The 22,147-nt window shown below is 40.6% G+C and overlaps 1 protein-coding gene across 4 annotated transcripts in view; it reads left to right on the top strand.

Moving 5' to 3' along the window:
* tspan9a (tetraspanin 9a) overlaps positions 1-22,147 on the top strand; it is a 180,973-nt gene that overhangs the window by 97,119 nt on the left and 61,707 nt on the right. For 2 of the 4 annotated variants that reach the window (XM_088298743.1, XM_088298744.1), the window contains one exon: positions 3,200-3,279. In XM_088298743.1, coding sequence (XP_088154869.1) covers positions 3,217-3,279 — 63 coding nt within the window. In that variant the 5' untranslated portion in view covers positions 3,200-3,216. Of the gene's footprint in view, positions 1-2,250; positions 3,280-22,147 lie in introns of those variants that run through there. The other 2 variants (XR_015844086.1, XM_088298741.1) reach the window with 1 other exon arrangement.

A 22,147-nucleotide genomic window follows, 5' to 3' on the forward strand; every position in this document is an offset into this window, starting at 1 on the left:
CAAGTTGAGTTTTTTTGTACTCCTTCCCTGCTGGATAATGCAACCGCAAATGTAGAGGCATGACAATTAAAGCTGCGAGTTAGTCATGTGTAAAATTACATTTTTCATTAAGTGCTCATGAATTTTAGAATGCAGCTCTTGCCACCTTAATAAGGTCAAATTATATTTAGCCATAATGAAAAGCTGAAACTGAACCGTGCAACCATAAATTCCATGTATGATATTTTGAGAAACTCATCACCCCGACATTGAGCTTATTTTTATTGTCTTTGACTCCAGCTATACGATGTTGTGTCCACTCCACTCTTCACTTCTCTGTTGATCATTTTTTCCATCCTCGTGTGGCCTCAATTGCTCAGTGTCATCCTGCAGACAACTGTTACTCCTGAGTCTCAATGTGCTGTTCTCTCATCTCTCTATGCTGTACCTGAAGCAGCAGTCCTGAACATATTATTGATTGGAGTCGGTTCGTGTTTCTGCACAAGGTTCAGGAGGGAAATTACTCCTGAAGTATCCTTCAGGCTGCTTGTGGAGTTTGCAACATGCATACTTAGAGCCCCACTGAGCTCTGATAGATGAGTGAGACAAGAAACTAAAACACATGGATACTCCATTCACTACATACTTAATGGCCCTGGAAGCACTCCAGTAAAAAAAAATAAATAAATAAATAAATACTGCCTGTAGATTCACACTAAACAGGGAAATGTTTTTATATAACGCACAAGTGGTTATATTTCACTCTAATCATATGTTGTCCCAGTTTTTGCAGGGGCCACTGAAGTTGTGTTATAAAAATGAAAAATAATATACTCAAAATGCCAAGGTGAAATGAAGAAAAACATTCTGATTTCATGAGAATTAAAGTCACTCCCCAACCCCTGATTGGTTAGCTTTTGTCAATAAAGTACTTACGTCAAAGGGCTAAAGCCATAATGTTTCAATAAAAAGCTATTGAAACAATCTGACACAAGTATTTCACCAGCCGCTGAAAACCTTGGAGAAAAATAACAAATGTGTCCCTCCATGCGCCTTGATATTGTTTTGAAATGTGACAGCATTTTCAATTCTTAACCTCATCTGACATTTTTCATATTCTATGTTTTATACTTCTTCTCAACATGCCTCATCTTGGACTAAACTTTGTGTCATTAAAATTAATACTTTTGGGTTTGTTTCTTGTGACGTGCACCATGATAGCCAATGCTAATTTATCTTCACCATAGAGCCATGATGTATGATCTCCCACTAGACTCAACTTTATCCATCCATCCATTATCTTGTACCGCTTCTCCTCACATAGGTCGCGGGGGGTGCTGGAGCCCATCCCAGCTGGCTTCCTTCAGTAGGGGGTACACCCTGCCAATCAAACATTGGTAATATATATATATATATATATATATATATATATATATATATATATATATATCACCTTGATCATTCCACTCCTTTTAGCTTTCGTTTTCCTATTCTCCACTTCTTGTTGCAAAGATTTGTGGATGCACCTTAGATTAAAGGGTGAGGTCGATTTTAATTCTAAACCCTGTATTATCTTGTCAGTTTAGTGTGTGACTCTGCGGCACTATTTAGTTTTTGACCCTGACTATGCCTTGGAGAGTGCTCAGCATCTTAAAGTCTCTACTTCCTTTTGATTCGCTTGTGACAATTCCGAAGCCAGCTCATTGCCAGTAAATTGCATCCCCTTACATGGAAGTGGGCAGTCCTATAATGAAGAACACAGACCCACTGCAAAGTGCAGCTGCAGTTCTTCAATCCCAACCCACATCAGAGAGCTGCCTAAAATTTCCCCCTATTTTGCAAAATGTCAAATAAATTACCATCTGCCAAATGAATTGTGTTAAATTTATAACAACAGCAGTTGAAAAATATTTAGACTTTGCATACAAATCATGAGGAATTCTTCTTGGATGTGTGCACTTGCAAAATGTCACACTCTCTCTTCTGCCCACAACGCTAAAGCACCAGAGACCAGCCAGATAACTGTGAGGCACGTCATGTCCTCTTTTAGTTTTTAATCACTGTTGAATTCATCTCTGACTTCTCATGTCCCCTGACGGTATAAATTGCTGAACATGTATAGTCAAAGCAAACACAGCGATGAGCTTATTAAAGACACTGGGAGTGGAGAGGTGGAGCTTGAATCTTCCTTCAGCCTCTGCATTGGTTGTCTGCTCAGCAGTGGGGAGGGGTTGCAAGAGGAAGAGAGAGGGAGAGAGTAGCAGAAGGGTAGGGAGTGCAGCGCTCTTACTGAGAAGCAGGCAATGCCCGTTAGTTGCGTCTCTACTGCGCGGCACATCGGTTGGGCTGCAGCTACCCGGAGAGCCGAGCACCGGCAGTGCGGGGGACACAGCTACTGATCACAGCACGCTACGCTAGAGTAGACAAGCGTGCTTAGGAAAGCACGAGTGGGAGAAGAAACTGCTCACTTGACAGACGAGAAGCTGAAGAGGGTGTGAGGGTGAGAAGTTACCGGGTCAGTAGGAGTGGAAGCGTGGAAGTGGAGCAGCTGAGATCGGCCGGGTTCCGTCCTACAACTGGGAACGTATCAAGCAACGATACAGGGAAAAGTTACTTGGTCTCAAGAAATGAAAAGGAGCATCATCTACAGCTTCTAGAGGACACTGAGAGCGAGACATCAGCAGCAATCCTAAGCAGTGCAGCTCCACTCACTTCTTTTCTGGACTCTTTTACACTCAAATTACTCTGCTCAGCTGTGTGATTTGGGCTGGATGTAATTTGAGTTTTATCTGTGCATTTTTCCTCTTTTTTTCTGGTTGGGAAGCAGTGGAGACTCGTAGGGCACGTTGTTCTGTCCTGTCACCTCTGAGACTATGTTAGACTGTGCGTCAGGAGGATTTTCATTATCAGCAGCAGAAGCTCTAGAGCATGGAGAAGTCCAGCAGTGAGGAGTCAGCCATTCATCGTAGCCCTTCAGTAGAAAGCTGTGACTCTGATTTCCCCCAAGCCTCCACGTCTGGCCGCCCATTTGGTGGCCGCGGCTTCACTGCCGGTGCTTTCTACGGCTCCGCGGGGCCACGTAAAAACACACAGCAGGGTCAGGCTGCAACAGCAGCAGCTGAGGCCAGCGCAGGAGACAAGAGCAACAACAAATACAGCTCACCCAAAGGGAGCAAATACGTGGTCTTTTACCTGGATCTATCCTTTGTGTTCCTTTTAGAATTCAAGAAGTTTAACATGGCAAGAGGCTGCCTCTGTTGCTTGAAGTATTTGATGTTCATCTTCAATCTCATCTTCTGGGTAAGTGCCTGGTTAAATCATCTCATCGCTCAGTCAAGTCAATGTATTTGATGAAAATGTGATCAAAAGTTGACAGAGTATTGCACAATCTGTATTATTTCTAAAGTTATTTGTATACGTTATGCTTTTAGAGTGAAAATCTTAAAGCATCAAGGCAGTGTCATCAGTGAAATCATGCGTTTCTAATTATTACATCAGAGGGTCTGTGCCTGTTCTTTTGAGTGCAGGATGCTATTCTTGGATGTCATGACACAGGCTGTGGCATTGCACCAGCTCTTCTTTTGTATGTAGCCAGAGGAGGAGAGGGGAAGGGAGTGGGGTAGATTATGGTGCCATCAAGTATGAGAGTTCAGTGGAGTCACTTTCAGGATGTTTTTGTATTTTGAGGTTGAACCCAACACTTTGAAATCATTATTTTATTTTGTATGATTTGTGCAACTTGTCATTACTCCATTATTAAATGTGTTTGCTATTAAAGAAAAATTCATGATCTAATAGCGCGCTCATAGCCAAATGTGCTGAGTGATTGACTTCAAAAAAACAAAAACAAATAAGTGTGTGGCGGGCTGCACTGGGTGGGCAAGCATGGGCATCTTTTGTCAAAGTGGGAATCCCTTGAATGTTTACTGAGTGGATTATAAGGCTTCTGGGTTATTGGGCCAGCCTTTTGTGTGAATGCAGCCAAGCTTGAAGCATAAAAACATCCCATATCTCTATCAACTGCAGCCCACCATGCCACTGGCTTATGAGCCGGTTCTAACTGGGACACATAGGGGGCTATCAAGATCATTAGCCAGAGCCCAGCTGTGAACAGGTCAGCATTGGAAAATCACACACGTCGACATTCATCACACAAACCAACAACTATCTCTTTGCCTGCTCCGTATACACAAAAAGGACAGAGCTGCACATTGATAGACTCGGGGCTGCAAAGAGCAGTGGTGTGTGCTGCTTCAGGGCAAGTTGCAGTATCTATATCATCCTCGTATCATTACTCATTTCACAGAGAGAAGAACCGAGTAATTGGCAGAGACGAGTAAAATGCCTTGGGGGGCTCCTCACTGCACACAGCCTTGATGTAAATGGTAGTGCCGGAGAATGAGAAGGTTCGGAGAGGCTTAGCTGATGGGGGATTCTTTCAATCTGACATTGATTTACCTTGATACAGCATTTCATGTGAACTCTGTATTTGTGTACTACAAGTACGACAAGTTCTCAGGCTTTGACTCGTCTAGAGTTACAGTGAGGGAATTTAACATCGTCATTGTGCACTATCAAATGAGCGTAAGAGGAATCGGACTCAGAAGGGAATTATATTTAAATAAGGTTGGCCAAAAGAATCAATACACTGCCTGAAATTAAGTTGGCTGAATGTGTGCAATTCATTACCGTGTATCGGCAAAATTTACTTCATTATTTGCCTAAAACCAACAGAGGTGGCCTTGACTAATTTGTGATCTGAAGAATAGCCACATGACGTCCGTCACCTTTAAAAAAATACATGTATAGATAAAATGAAACACCAGTGACATATTCTCCTTATCAAAACATCAAACATTTTTAGAGACAAAATTGAGTGCTTTTTGCTCCCTTAGTTGATAGTGGGAACATCATTCTGTAGTTTGTCTGGTTTTTCAATGTGGACTGTTCATCTGGATATACATTACATAACACCAGTTTAAGAATTGTCTCTGTTCAAGAGCACTAACCTTACGATCCAAAAAATGGACCAAGCCATGTTTTTAAATTGTAGTTATAATGACTGACAGTAACGCAGACCACAGAAGCCACACTGAGGATGACAATCCATTGCAACCGAGTCTCTGGGTTTGGGCGGACTCCAGCACATCATTCATGTAATCAATAGCATTCACCTCACTGGTCCGTCGACTACAATAAAAACATACATCTGCTTTCTCAGAGATTGCAGTGAATGTCTAACATGTGCAGCTAATTCATTTGACAGACCAATGTGAAATGTGTGTCATGAAATGTGTGAAGTGTGTAATGATGATTTGAAAGAGATGGCAAGATGGTAAATTGCATTTCTGCATAAATAATATTGTAAAATTACATTCTGCCCTGAGTGACAGTTTGGTGTAAAACTGCATTAAGCGATAAAAAGTAAAAAAAAAAAAAAAGACGGCTATAAGCAGCCAGCAAGCCTCCTCTTGTAGTATTTTCTCAGCTCCAAATATGCAATTAGGTCTCCGCTGAGCTTAGAGCAGAGTTAAACAATGTCTCTTTTCTGTTCTGGGACAAGTTCCTTGGAAAGCAGAACTCAAGACTCCCACAAACTAAACTATTGACTTCATAACAGACGCTGGTAAGAATGACATCAAATGGACCTGGTATTAGGGATGTGAGGATTGATTGGAAATCAATTTAATATCAATTTAAATTGCTTCAAAATATGCATCAATGCAAAAAATAAAATAATTGATTTGCGTGTTAGCATTAGCAAGAGAGTGTGAAAGTGCATTTCACCAAATCTATTTTACGTTAACCACTGATTTAAAAAAAAAAAAATCAAATCGGGGCTTGACTCACTCAAGCTGAGTGAATCTTTACGTCTCTTCTTGATATCAATTAAAAGCGACTTGAAATTAGTCCACTCGTCCCGACTTTCTCCTGTGATGTCAAACTGTATTCTCGATTGATTATGCTGAAGAATCTATCAGCGGATTTAAAAGTGCATGCGATCAAAGCTGTGAGCGGAGACCTTACATTTAGTCCGACTCTGCATTAGAATAACACAATTCAGTTTCCTGTGTGTGTCAGTTCTGGTCCATTGTGCACATTTAACAGATCAGAAGCAGTCACGGTGTACGACTATAAGTCAACCTTTAGCAGCTTTCTCCAGGGGCAGTCTCAGGGGATTTGCTTGATGGCATTTACTTCCCCGTCTCTTGAAAGCTCAATTTGAGCTTAACCTCCTCTCTGTGGCAATATCTCAGCACCGCTGCACTCCTTTTACCACAATAGTTTGAAAATAATCTTTGAATTTTTGTTTTTTCTTCTTCTTTTTTTTTTGGTCAAACTAATTTTATGCCTTTAAAAGCAACAATTCTCATGTGTTTTAGCTTCAGCACACCATTAAGTGTCCACTGCCCCACACAAGCCCCGTGGTGCAATAACTGAATTTATACCACAGTAATTTTCACTTAATGAGCATCCACTACTCATACAGTTTTTACTTACTTCTTCATGGATTGATATTAATGCGTCCGTTCCACTCTGGGTCCATTTTAACAGCAGTTTAATCAGTGTCCTGAGGGAAAAGTAATTAGGTGATGTTGGGTCGGACTGCAGCTTGCGGTTGTTAAGTCTCCTTTGTTGGCGACAAGAAGACTGTTATTTTGGAATTGCGGTGTAGGACCGTGCTCAGACGAAGGTTAGTGAGCCTGTGGATTGCTGCCAGCCACCTAAGGGTCATTCGGGATTCTTAAACATTCAGTGATGTCAGGAGGGAGGGTGAGCGCTATGGTGACACTCCTGAGAATGTGCTTTACCTTTGACACTCTGATAGTCATAAGGACGTTGCAGCTGGTCAACAAGTTGGCCTCTGCAGATCTGAATTCTCATCTCGGCTCTGAAAAGGGAATATTGCACATCACTGACCATACATTAAGGTTTCTTCTTTCTATAACATAATGCATCTCGTTGGACGCGCAGCACCCACGCACATGCAAACTCACTTGGAAAGTACACTCATCCGCATGCAGTCCACTTTAGCAGGCTTACAGTGGTAACTTGAAGCACAAGGTAAACAGCGGCAGGCACTCCAGGCATCCCCATCCATGTGATCATCCTCAGAACCCCCTAGCAGTTGTTCATGACCATCTGGCTCCTCTTTCTTATAAGGGATTAGGAGAGTCTGAGCTGTAGGGGTAGTTTCGGGCAGATTAGAGCATTATTGTTAGGACTGAGATCAGGGCTCCTACGCGGCGCTCCATGCTTGAAGCCAGCAACCTTCAAAGCAAATTGCCTTCATACCATGACAGTGTGCGATGTAGTGGGAGAAAGAGGATCATCAATTGCTATTTGAATGGCAGGATAGGAAGAACATGTCACTGATGTCATTCATGCTGGAGTGAGATTTTTTTGACCTTGTCACCTGCAGCATGGTCCATGACTGTTTTCATGATCTCCTCCATTTGTCGTTCACTTTCATGTGTTATCTTTTGCAAGTGACATTTGCGGTGAAATTGAGCATCTGCCCTTGCCTTGGATATGCCTAAACAATGCTTGAAATTCCATACAGAACAAATTCAAGTCGAGTAGCGTCATGTGTGGAGCAGGTGCACTCAGCTACAAGTGTGAGTGCCATAGAAAAGTGTTTGCTGTTCCCCAGTTGAAAAAGCAAGCAATATGACATCCCTTTCATTCGTTGATGTTTCACCCCTGTGGATGAAGTCACTTGATCGACAGTTGCGTAACAATTGTGGTTCGGAGCAGAGGCCAGTGAGGACACACATAAAAGGTAACTGTGTGCTAAGCTCGCACGGATGTATTTCTTGTGAAGCTGCCGGTCGGCGATCTCAAAACTCTTATTAACAGAAAAACAAAACTGTATGATGAGTGTATCTGCAACGTTGACTGAGTTCCTTCATCGTTAGACCCGGAAACACAGAATGGGTACGAAAACAATTGTGAGAAAGAAAACAAAAGAATCAAGTGACATTTTTGTGTCTTTGTTAAATTACTATCCCTGTGAGACTACGTTTGTTATTATCTTCATTATTACACTGGAACAATAGTAAGAAATATTTTGTTGAAGCTGGATTTTCTGCAGGAGAGGTATTATTCAGAACATCGTCATTAAATTTAATTTAGGGTTATATCATTTTTTTTTTTTGACAAATCTCATTATTGTGATAATGGCATATGCAATGCAGAATGCAAAACGTGCAAAGAATTCATATACAATTGTATGCTTTATTCTAACTTCGCCCAATCAGGTGCAACCTGAACTACACATCGCCATCCAATAGGAAAACAGTATCTAGGGGCTTTACAAACACTAAAAAACTTAATTAGATAAGAAAATATTCATATTTTCCTCATGGAAAAATGTATTTCTTTCACTAAATAATAAAAATGGAATTTCTTTAGGTATATGTTAAATATCCCAATAATATTCTCATACACTCATATCGCATATTGCATGTTTTATTGCGTCTTTGTGGAACAGACAAGCTTTGCGGAACAAAATTGCCTTTTTACCATCCAGACATGGGGCTACTCTTTCGGCCACCTGCCAACGCTTATGCAGTTGAGTATCTCCGTGCTGCGACAGCTCAGAGCACACAACAGCACCTAGACCTCCATGTCACAGGCTATGAGGAGGCCAGGTCATAGCGGGTGGAACGCTCTAATTCTGTCCAGCCATAGGTTCAGCTTAGGTCAATGTGTGATAGCGAGATACACATCAATCCCCAGAGGTTGTCTTGGTGAAATTTCAAAGTTGGACACCCACGCTCAACCCTAGTGAGGATATGCAGTGCAGTGAATGAATGGATTGATTGATGGCTGCAAGGATGGATGGACGATGAAGAATTCAGAGCACTTCCAGCATTGAGGCCGACCCTTCAGTCGAGTGTGGCCATTTTGAGCACCTCATTTTTGGATAGGCGGTGGAGGGCGTATCCCAAGGAGGTAGACTTGAGGGGAATAAAGTAATTCAAGCTAATGCTTACATACTTAAATTTAATATAAAATGACCGATAAACAAGTCATCTGAGAAAAAGCTTCTCGAATCGCCTTGTATTTGTGTATCTCGTTCAAAGAAAAAAGATGGATGTGACAGGACTTACACATAAGATGCTCATTTCTTGTTCTGAAGTCAGACATGGAAAGGCAAACCGTTTTGCGATGTTTTCAGAGGTTGACATGTGCCTAAGTAGAGCTTTCCACATATGTTTTGCGGGCGATTGATTTCTGTTATTTTGTGTGTTTACAATGGTTTTGAATGGACGAATAGTCTTCGGTCCCTACGGAGACTCCCACCAAGAAGCGGAGGGAGGGGGAGGTGGGTCGTGGTCATATTGCTCATTTCCAATGGCCGTTTCTAACAGTTAGTTATTAACTGATTTATCCAAAACAAATTTGAAAAAAAAATCAAAATGCAAGCTTTCCTCATTAAAAAAAAAAAAAAAAAACGTAAAATGAGCTTATTAGTGAAAAGTGGACCATCCTGGCTGGATGATCCCTTTAATCTTAGGTATGGAGGGGGCGGGTAAAGCCTAGTTTTTAACCTGGATTTAAAAGTATTTACACTTGGGGCTGACTTCACTTCTGTTATCTGCTTATGCCATTTGCATGCAGAATAACAGCTAACTGCTGAGTTGTTACTCAAGTTGCATGTTATAGAACGTCCCCGGGTTTGAAATGCCTCTACTGGCATTGTTAACGGGTATGTGTAATAAATGAGCAGCCACCCACATTCTTGTCCTTGACCAAGTAACTAACTGCTGCCCTTTGCGCCACTCAGCAACTCAACCTTTGATAAAGCCTATTTTTATTAACTTAAACCATTCCTAAAAGTTTGGATCAGGGGGATATCCCTAACTATCATTGATACATGCACGGAAACAACCGAAGCCTATCCCACACTATTGTACACAGCAGATTGTCTGGCAAAAAAAAAAAAGACCAATTCTATAAAATGACATTGACAGGCAATCAACCAGTGTGGAGGGATAACTCAGAATCCAACCGAGTGTTGCATGAATGAATCATAATAAAAGTGTAACTTTCTTGACAGCGTTTATAATAACAAATATTTCTGAAGCATCACAAATATAAATTATTTGTAATGTCAGTACAGATCCTGTGTTCAACATCATTAGCTTGTCTGGATGTATCTAGTGCCTCCTAACTGTGTTCGAGCCATTTATCTACTTTAGTATCTCACATACTGAAGTGCATAAGCACTATTTTCCTTAATTGTGGTTGTAGTGATATAGACTTTGCCTGGTGGGGCCATTACAGTGTGTTATCAGAATCTAAAGCCTCATCTTATATTCATGTGTAAAATAAAATTGTCTGCTCAGCAGTCTTGTCCTCACATGTTCAACGAGGTAGTGGTATCAAAGCGCTCCTTTCTTTGATGAGATAAAGCAACCGTGACAAACATTCCTAAATTCCTCTACTTCCTCTGGAGGCTGCTGCTGGATTTTTGTGCTGCAGGACTTTGTCCAAGGCAATTAAAGATCAGCAAACATACTGATTCAATCCCTGATTCTAACATTTTCAGGATTCACCTGTTGAGGCATTGACAGATTACTCTATGAAAAATTATTCCTCCACATCTGGTTTGATTGAATTTCACAAACGACTTCACACGAGCTGTTGTTTTCCCACTGGGATCGCAATGTGTTGTGTCAAAGCAATTTGTCTGGTTTTCATTTTCCATATCAGCACTTTGGTATAAGCGTGTGCCAGGAACGGATTTTTTTTTCTCTCCTGGGGTTAAATGGGCCTTGACGGCTACATAGTGGGGCGGAGAAAAAAAAAATGGATCAATACATTTTGGAATATCCAATCAAATGCTGGAAGGGCTTAACTGGGGCTATATAGATTTCCATCGAGGCCATAGCCCGCCTTAGCCCCGGTGTAGTGCCGTTCCAGACATTTGCTGTTGTCTTTCATGCCTTAAAGGCCTGCTTTTTTCCATGTAAGGCACACCTGAACTGCATCAGTCACTGCTAGTCAAAACAAAAATTAGAGCAGAGGAAAATGGATGAAATTTATTTTTGAAATAGCCAAATGCAACCTGAGGAGGCCTGCTTCTCCCTATTTCCTGTAAAAATTCCGCTCTCAATTAAGACACATAAGAAGCTTTGAGGGCATCGGTATGTTTTCACTTGTCGTCATTTATGTAGACACCATCATGTTATGTACTTGCATTTCCCATGGTCTAATTAGCATCACTTATAGATTGTTATACCTTGGTTCAGATTGGCTGACCTCCTTGCCAAATATCTCAGTATGCATGCTTTGTCCTTTTGCATCATCAAGGGAGTTCACTCTAATTTACACATCTCAACAGCTCCTTCGATTTCTTGTCTACGATGTGTTGTGTAGTGCCTCTGAGGCCATTTGCACACGTTGCAGATTAACTTATCCGTTGTGTGTTACGACTTCGGGAGAGAGGTAACACATGAGGATTCGTGTTGCTTGATGTTAATGACGCGCAGTCGGTAGCAGGAACTGGAGAGAAAGAAGGATGTCCCAACACCGACATTTACATAGCATGTGAAAAGTATGCAGGTATTGTATTCACCTCTAATATAATAAGAGGTGTGTTCTCGGATTGGTGTCACAAAACATGCTTGAAAACTCATACGACAAACTGCAGCGCTATCTTTGTGCCCGGTACAAGTCCAGAGCAAGGTGCGGCCTAACTGTGCGCATGGGTGGAGTTTTCTTTCTTTTGCACCTCTACTTTGCACAGGTAGAATGGAGCGTAAGTCGGCGTTTGCGCCGTTATACGATGGAACGTAGTCGACTCGAAGCGTCTCCCCCTCATCTCCATTAAAGTCAAGGCAGTGCAAGTGCATGCAGTGCTTGACAATTATGAAAGTAGAAATAGACTCGCCGGGGCATGTGCATGACATTGACATTGGCACGCACAAAGTGTGTTTATTCAGGTAAATTGCAAGATCTCCCCTTGTGGATGATGTAGGCAATTGGAGACTACCTTGTACCCACGACCATGTGTGATACCTCCCGGTCCAATTGTTTCAGGGGATTGCTGTTAGGGATGATAGTGATTATAAAAATAATAAGAATGAGTTCAAACGCTGATCATCAGACTCTTCCTGGTCAAGTAGAACATTTCTGTGCTGTAGCAACCTTCCTAATGGCAAATGTCTGGTATAGCGATTTAATGATTTAATGAGCGATTCTTTGCCTAAAACAATGAATGATGTACCACAGTCCGTTCCAGGAAGGTAGTTTGACTTCCAGTTCGGCTCAAAATAATGGATATAGAAATATTCAATTCCAGGGTAATATACTCACAATAATCAAGCAATTGAGTAGTAGCATTTTACTTCCTTGCTGTCAAACAGGCTGTTAAAATTGGTTTACCACCGGAAATTGTTGACCATAAAAACAATAAAGTACTCAGTCTTAAAATTAATGAAGCATAATGAAGGCAAATAGTAAAGGTGATTGGTTCGGCAGAAGCACCACACAATATTTTTAGCATTCTTTTCAAACAAGTGTCAAAAGAAGTTGACCACTTGCAACTGTAAAAAAAACAAAACACTAAATTCACTGAAATAGCAAATTGCGAGGATGAATTTCTCTGCTTCAAATATGAACCTGGTTCCTTCATCGACTTCAAGTGTATACCCCTTCCCATTTTTCAAGTTTTGCACAAGGCGAACGAAAGAAATATGGCCAGAATTATTCTAGTGATGCCCTGCCAGGCTTAACGCCTGATGTTTTCGGCTGATTTGTTTCCCACAAAAAAATATTGAATCCCCAAATGTATGACCGTAAGAGCTCTCTTTGTTCCCTCAATTAGCATTCAAACGACTCTGTTAGCAACAACATTAACATAAAATGAGCACATTGTTACCTTAATGCTGCTGCCCCGATAACATTGTGCAGATGCGTGTCAAAAATGCGGTGACTAGACAGGTGAGGAATGAGGAAACGCTTGGTTCAACACTCCAAAATTGCAAGGAGAGAAATAAAATGATCACAAGAAACAAGTGATATTACTCTGCATTCTGTGAAAGCGCCTCACACCAGCACTTCTCCCGTGAGATTTAGAATGCATAGGGACTACTATCTGCTCTCCATTATTCATTTCTCAAATTCTCCCCCCGCATTGTCCCAGAACTGACTTTATCACTTCAATGTGGTATGGTATTATGTAATATTAGTCAAATATTTATTTGGGGGCTACCAACTACATGAATTTATTTGTTCAAGCACAAGCGACATAGAAGCCCAATTTGTCTTATAGAAAGTGTGAGATCAAAGCAACTGTCAACTGTGGACTGTGTGACTACTGAGGAAATGCATCTGTCATTTGTTCTGCATATGTACACTTAATCGTTTGCCATGACAAGGTGCCAAACCGTGCACTTGTAGCTCCATGGAGCACACAATTACTTTTTATTTTGCCAAATGGAGAATCCATAAATATACCTAAAGGTCACACGTCACTAGAAGTATTGATCCTGCTTTTTATGACATTCCTTGAAAATGGTCCAAGCAAGGATTTCTCCTCTAAGGCTGTTGACATGAATGTTTTTTACTGAAGACAAGGCGAGGGAATAATTTCACTGTTTGATAAAGATTTTAATTTGCAGACATCTGCCTGTGAATACAATTAGAACAATGATATAAGCTCTTCAAACATTGTCATGTGGCCTTGATGTAGCAGTGACCCAGTTTAAACGTCCTGCCAAACTCTGTGCAATGGTCGCAGCGCTACAGATTTCCGTCTGTGATGTGGAGTAGATTACATCTGTTACCAGTTCCGTTATAGTTTATCATGTGAACATTTCATTTGATACTGCAGCCAACCATGATGTTTACCACCAGCCAAACAAATCAAGTGTATCCATGTGCACGAGTGGCGGTCGTACATCATCACCTTGTCTTTTCAACTCAGGAAGACCAATCAATGATAATCTGCACCTAAGCAGTGAATTAATGGGAATGTTCCTGCTTGCTAGTTGAACAACTCAGCATTTTTTTGAGGCACCCAAAGGCAAATCACAGTGAGATCAATGTTTCACGGTCAGGCACCTCGGCTGCTGAGAGGCTGGGAGGGTGGAGAATATCATATCATGTCTTGTGAGAGCAAATACGTTTCTTCCTGACTCATGTTTAATTAAGTGTGTATGTAATGTATAGTGCTGCAAGTTCTTAAGCGGAGCGCAGACTGCATTTTAATATCTGAAGGTTTCCTGTGAATTAGCACCAGATGATATCACCAAATGATATCAGTGTTGTTCTATTTTTAAGTGTTATACACGTAAAAATCAAAAGGAGATGAAGCTTTCAGTGTGAAAATATGCGTTACAGTTCTATTTCGGTGTATGTATCTCAATTGGGACTACAGTAAAATCAAAAGATTTAATAACTAATAGACACAGAAATGGACGAAAAGTGAAATGCAAACATGGCTTAAGATAATATTGACAATTAGTATTAATCACATGTGTGTAACGCGTTCAACAATGGCCACAGTGCTGCTGTTGGATTTGTGCGCTTTCTCTCACAGAATGCACATTTACGATCCGAGTTTCAGAAGACTTGGCGGACGAGAAATTGATGGACATCCCTGTAGCCTAGCTTTTCTGTGTTGCCAACAACAGGCCTGGCATGCATATTGCAGTGATTTCATTGTTGTTGCTTTTTCTAGGGCATGTTGTTTTAATGAAATAATAATTTCGCCGACGGTTAAAACTAGAATCTAAAGACAAACATGTCATGTAAGCATACCCTCAGTCCACACTCAAAGACTCAGCTGAAAGGAGCCACGACAGCACCTATGAGTGGCGTTTCCTCATGTCACCTTCCTCTTTCCCAAACAATACGGGGAGATCCAGGAAACACTGGACATCTGTGCTGCAATACGTTGAAAATATGACTTGAAGATTGACTTTGAATCTGTTTATTTTACATGTGTCATCTTGAATTTGGGTCAGGGACTCAGGCGCTCACTGCCTGAATGGTAATGTGCTCACATTGCGAACTAGGCTCCAACGCGCAATGAGGCACACACACTCATTCGTGATGTTAGCCATAACAAATGAGACAGATTTATGCCTTAAACATTAGAGCACATGTATTGATTTATTTATCCAAACTGCCACAGATTAGTGCTGTGTTATAACTCAGCCATAAAATAAAGCATAATGTAGCTTGCAAGGTTACATTGTATAAGTACACTGCGAGACAAGATGGTATTCAAATGTCAGACATGTTTTTGTCGTTATTTTTTAATGGGGCCATTTTTGTGAATTATGCGGTGAGCTGTGCAATTCAGCCTGTCCTGCGAGATGTTACATTGTTTACTGCAGCTCAACTGTGTTCTAATTTGGAAGCCCAGGTCTCCACGATAGCGGGTCGTTGCATTACTCTGGTTATGTCCGATCCAATTTGACTTTGAGTCTTATTGGTGTACACAAGATGATGCAAATAAGAAGCTGTGATATTTCTGCTGAAGACACAATTGCGAGCACTAATCAAGGCACTTGGCTATACCGCAAGATAAGGGACTTTCACTGGCACGCTGTAAAGCAAGCCCAGGTTATTGGCAGCCATACCACATGCAGATTCATTCTCCGGCTTATCACTAGAGACATAAACTGTCCCCTTGACATTGCCCGCCTCTTATCACACCACTGAAGCAAATTGCTCCTCTTGTTTGTTTTATGCCAATTTGCAATTACCATCAGTACTCACAAACGTGAAGGAACCTCCCCTCTTGTATATGCTTTATTTCTCAAGACTTGATGCTTCTATGTTTTCTAAAATGGGTTCTGCATAGTTTATGCGGCATGCAAAGCACGTTCGTTTGAGAAGAGGCGTATAAAGTATGACTTTTTGATGTTTAAGAGGACAGTTTCATTCCAATGCCTGAAGGTGAAGGCCACACTATTAAATTGTAGTAATGATGGATATTGACCAGTAGTCATGAATGATTGATGATGAATGCACTTTCCCTTTGTTAACACAACACTTCACTCCCAAACCTGATTGACTCTAGACATTAATGGGTTTTTAAATCAGCTTCCGTTTTGGGTATCCCGTCTTAAAACTGCAATCTGAAAATTCATATTCACGAGCACTACTTTCAGTAAGATTTCATCGACAGTGTAACCTTCAGTCATCTAATCAGGCTTCACGGGGACATGCTAAATTACAAATACGCACAGTGATATTTGCACTTCCGTTCCTTTGTACAATCAAATTCTTCTGAGTTCTCTATGCTGCCATACAAAAGCCACAAGAACAATATTTCCAAGTTTTCATTTACTCGATTAGTTGAACATTTCTTGGGGGGGTTTGCTCAAAATGTGGAGATACCTTTAAATATTTTTGATGCAATTGCACACCACTATTACCATATAGAGACTGTATATGATTTGGGCAGTGGCTGTCACATGTTGGTAATTATTACTCTGATTAAGGCACACACGCTTCAATAGTGGTTGAATTGGGACAAGTAGTAGCATGACAAAAAAGTCATTCTGAGAGGTGCTCATCACTCTTGTTGAATCCTCTCACCCGTGAGAGTAATACAGTAATTATTAATATAGCCCTTTATGCCTGTGAATGCACTCATCAGTGGACTGTGCCGAGGTTAATCCTAATCACTATGTTTTGTACGGGAAAAAAATGCAAGGCCTGCCAAAATGTGGCGGGTCAGCCCATTAACACCCCATCTATTTCATTCATGTCATCTAATGTGGACGTTTTAAGAGCACGATGTATGCAGTGCCATAGTGTTGCTCGAGTGCAGTCCACAAGGGAATTGGGACATGTGGGTAAGGACTGATTTTTCTCCCTCGACTTTAAGAGAAGACAGACTGGCGGACCAAAAACGCTCTCTGTTTTTTGGGTTGGAAGAAGTGAAATATGACAGCATGGAGGCGAGGAAAGATGGAGGAAAGGAAGGAGGGAAAGAAGGACATATCCTAAGGAGGAAGAGAGGTGAACAGCACACTGATCTTTGGTGACAGCTCCCCAAGAGGTGACTCATACTCATAGTCCCTCTTTTTCTTTCCGTGCATAAGGCTAAGCTCGGCTACATTTTACTTTGCATTTGTAAGATTTAAAATATGTGGAGACAACAACATTCACAGCAGCTGTCCAGCTTTGATGGCTGACTCCATGTGCGCCCACAATTTTCAGCTCTCCATTATTAAGTGTTTTCATCAGTTAAATCCCTTCACTGTTTTTGAAACGTATCGCTGCAATAAATCTTTCTTTGAAAAAGGATAATGTCACACTGGCCGTTTGAGCTCGCAGGCTACATGCTATATCCAAGCAGGGTCTGTTCATTTAGGTTGTGCTCAAAATTGGGCACTCTGAAAGTAGTACTATGAAAGGTAGTAATCTAAAGTTGTCTTGACCAAATTAGTGTTTGAATTCAAATGCAATCTTGTTTTCATTCATGTTGTCATTTCTTTAGCTATATGTAAGTAGACCACATGTTAATGACGTAACAACGCATTACAGTGAAAAGCACAGTTCCGAAAATGCTATGAGACCTTCTGCAGTTGCATTTTAAAATCATCTCCACAGTAGAGTAGCAACCATAACAGGAATTCCCTGTGGCATTACTGTGTAATAGCAAATATATTTGCTACTCAGTTTTGAACTAAAGGAAATTAAAAGAAGGTATACAGTTGGGTTAAAAATCATTATCTGTTAATTGTTGCAGCAACTAAGGATTGTTAACTCGTCACTTGTTCTAATTAAACAACAACTCCGAACATTTGCTAGGGCCGCCAGAAACTAAAAGGAGACTTTGGACTGGCATCAAATACCCGTTTCGAGTGCCAGCAAGTCCAGTATACCGTATCCCTTTAATGCAAGATCTCTGGTGATCTTGCGATGGAGAGATTATAGCTCCCTTGAAATCACTCTACGTTCATACAAACAGTTTACGCACCATATAAGGCTCTTATATTTAAGAAAGCTTTGATTAGATCAGTTGGAAAACAACACTTAACAACCTTTGTTGATGCAAGTTAACTATTTCACAAATATATATATATATATGAATACTTAAATATTGACCTTTTTTTAATTTTCCCATCAAATCACCTTGAAAAAAATGTATATTTTCCAAAAAAGCCTTTTCAGTCCCGTATAAGCAGGCGAAAGAGGACATTGTGAAGCAGATGAAAGACATCTCATTTTAATCTGCCACTGCATATGTGTGGTTGCATGAGATGTGTTAATATTTGCTGATGTGATTTTTTTTTCAAGCACAGCTCGAGCTATTGTTTTGTCTATTGTGTCCACCCATCCATTATCCGAATGCAATATTTTATTGTTCAACAAGCTCTCAGATCTATGTAAACATAATGTGATTTGTCAAGATGGAGGTCAGATGTCTATTTAGAATTAGAATTAGAAATCCCTTTATTGTCATTGTACTCAAGAGTGCAACGATATTTTCACACTTTTATTTCAGCAAGGTGATAGACACAAGTTACATGTAGTTAAAAACAAGATCTCCCACATATTTTAACGTGCGTAAACAAAATCACTCCGCATTTAGGTCAAGACAAAGCATGTGCGAACAAAACGCAGCCTGGCTATTTTGACATCTGATCGGATTGGGAGAATGAATTTACAAAGCCTACGAATCAGAATGCCATTTCATTCAGATTCACCATGTTTAGTCCGGTTGAGTGTCCATGGAGCATTTTAATTCGTGTTGGGCATTTGGATTGATTCTAATCGGAATACAATGTTCCATGGACTTTTTGATACCGGTGTTAAAAAAAGATGAGAGTTGGAGTCATATTCTCATTCTCACTGCTTTACAACAAAATGCTTTATTAATTTTCATGAGCTGCTATCCAATATCGCCTGGAAACATGTGGTGGCTACAAAATTGGTCTGTTTTTCATAATATTCTTATTATTGTGGGCGGTCAGTTTTATAGACAAGAATGGTTCCATTCAAAGTTTTTTTTTTTTTTGTGGAGGATGTACTGCATGCTGGCTGTGATACAAAGACAATGTATCAATAGGCTTTCATAGACGTCTTTGCTTGCATGCTGGTAAGATAGATGAGGACTGCAGCAGCGGGGATCTTCATTGTATTACTCACACTTACAAGCATTTTTTTCATGTCTACAGCGGTTTGCAACGCACGCAGCATAGTGCACATATCGAGCCTGGAGTGCCGACCCAGCTGGGGCCTCGATAATTGCAGTCTCATTTAATGCATCCAGTTCATTTACATCAAGAAATCTGCCAAGGTCATAAAAATGTAACATATGTATATTCATACCAATCTTTTGGCATTCATTCTCAGGCTCCAGTTGCTGTTTGTTGTTGCCTGCATGAAAATTAGCACCTTGTTAATGGCTTATAGCTGGCTGCGGCCACAAACACTGTCAAACACCTGCCCACCCACCTGACTGTGAGATGACTACCATTCTGCTAATGCAGCAAGCTTACTGGCTGTTATTTATTTATTTATTTTTTTGCAAGTGTGGCACAATATGCAGCAATTTGTTAAGCACGAAAAAGAAATTCCCCATCAAATTAGATGAATTACAGAATGACAATTTTTTTTGTAATAAAGGGAATGTGCTCTACCTTGTCTATATGTTTTATGTTCCTCCTTTTAACATGAACGTTAAGCGTCATCTTGCCATCCGTCCGTCTATTCATCTATCCATTTTTTATTATCTTCAGAGTTTCAAAAAATATGATGAATATCTTGTAATGCTAGTATATAGTATAGTCGATATCTTGTAGATTAGAATAGTCTATTATAGTATAGTACGGTATATAGTTGTATAGTATCGTGTATAATAGTAATATTTATAACGTATACAGTATTATACATGTTCTTTCAGTTCAACAAGAGTACAGGGCGCCAAAGAAGATTTGTTTAGCCCATAAACAAATCCAGATTTACTGTTGCGTTGTACTTACAATTTGTACTACACTATGCCTTCATACTGTGACAGTTGTGTCCTGAAGGCACTGTCGCTTAAAGAAAATCTTGAAGAATTACTTGTTTATTTCACTTCCGTATGGAATTCTGCTGGTAAACATGCCAGAGAAGAGAGAAATAAAACTCAAAGAAAAGAAAAGGAAAGCAGACATTGGAAAAGAGTATTGAAATACAAAAGGGGGATCGTGATTGTGGGAAACAATGACAACTTGGGCATTCAAGTCTTGTGAGCACGACCTCTGCAAAGCATCGTATTTTCCCGGTGAAGGTCAGAATTGAACTCTGTGACCTATTGATCCAAGGGTATTCTTTATATCTGTATCTGTGTCATTTTTTTACGGCACAGCAATGTCTACTATCGGGATTTAAGTTACGGCAGTTATAACTTGCATACCTACTGAGTGTGCATCTTTTATACGGTAAACACGAGATCTCATTATGGAAGACACACTTCGTCACACGTGGGCCATACGGTGCAAGCAGGCGGTATGTTAATCAGTTCAAGTGGAAGATATTGCACCAATTATTACTCATCCTCATGTTTTCTGGTTGTAACTCACGAATGTAAAGAAGAATAATTTGAAGAGCATGTTGTGGTTGAAGTCTTATTACTTTCGGCAGAGATGGGGGATGTTGTTTTATCGCCGTTTGTTTATTTGTTATGGAGACATGATCCCCCAGAATGACTTTAATAAATTACCGGAATGTTTGTGCAGTAGTGTGTCACGGGCCAAGGTAGAGCTCAATAAATCGAGGCACACATTCTGTACTACACTCTGTTGCTTTTTTTTTTTTTTTTTTTTAAACTTTATTCTACGGTAAACAAAGCCCTGCTCGTAAAACCAACATTCAACCATATATGGAGGGGTGTGTATGAAGGTGTACAATTTAGTTTATATTGAAATTGAATTGCTAGTTGCTCATGACTCTTGCCTAGTTTAGGTAAAATATTAAATGGAAGCGGAGGCATTTTCAAATGTGGTCATCCGATGAAAATCAAGTGACAGCAGTTGCTATTATCACCTCCAAGCTTAGTCGGTAATGTCCTGTGGCCACGTTGATAAGTCATGACGGCGTGAATGAGCTCTATCTTCTGTCTCATTTGTTCCTGTCTAAACGAGATAGGGCCACTATCTGCTGGCAGGTGTCCTGCAGCAATATGCTAACAATACGATAGACTCTTTAGACTCATCACCTGCCTGACACACTCTACTTGTCACACCACCGTTATCCATCCTGATTCCGTCCTAACCTCCAAGAATGGAGGACGATCCAAGGACGCCACATTCACGAGATGGATGTGCCAGAAGCATGTCAAGAAGTTGGGGAGCCAAGGATCAAATCAATCAGTTGCACATCGGACTGGAAGATTGCCTTCATCGAGAATGTGTCCGCATCACCATCAGAGTCATAGTGTGTAAGCAAAATTTTTTTTAATCACTGTTGCTTTTTAGCAATGCACACTCTCTAAAAGCCCCTCCATCTGATCCGGCATTCTTAAGAGGGTCTCCAAAATGCACTTGTTTAAATACGTGTGTGTAATTTAGAGACCTTCCGTGGTTAACAAGCTGACAGTGTGGAGGGTAATTTACATGCTGAAGCAAAGAGGGAGGAGCAAAGAGGAAGAAACAATCCACCTGTTGAAAGAGTGTCTGGTGTACAAAGGATGTTCTTTGATTAAAGAGGGCAAGCATCTGGGTTCAGCGTCTCCATTCTCCTGAGACTTTTGCTTGTCATTGACTTTCAAAAGATTTATCATTGTTTTTTTACCTTGAATTTCACATTGGATTGATGTTGACAGAGCAACAAAAGAGTGAGTTGCAAGTTCTTTGGTGGTCACTTGGCCATGTGGAAATTATATCTTTCTCTTCATTTCCCTACCGCTTGTTCAGGGTCACAGAGAAGCGTCAGCCTATCAGCCGGATCTAGGACAAAAATGCTGACAACTTCCTGGAATAAGACAAAAAAACAGAACAATTCTACCTATCGGCAATTTACCGTGCCTTCAATTCCCCATTTTAGTCTGCCTACCATAACCTGACCACAACCCCCTATAATAAAACGTTTCCTTATCAAAGTAGACCGTTTTTGCACTGTTTGTCCACCATGTTTGTGAAGAGTGAGAATCTGACAGCCTCTCACCAGCAGTGGCTTTAAATTGACTGTTTGTTAATCATTCAGA

Source organism: Idiotropiscis lumnitzeri, chromosome 6 (assembly GCF_059441095.1).
Source record: "Idiotropiscis lumnitzeri isolate Australia: NSW breed Sydney's pygmy pipehorse chromosome 6, RoL_Ilum_1.0, whole genome shotgun sequence".
NCBI classification, from domain to species: Eukaryota; Metazoa; Chordata; class Actinopteri; order Syngnathiformes; family Syngnathidae; genus Idiotropiscis; species Idiotropiscis lumnitzeri.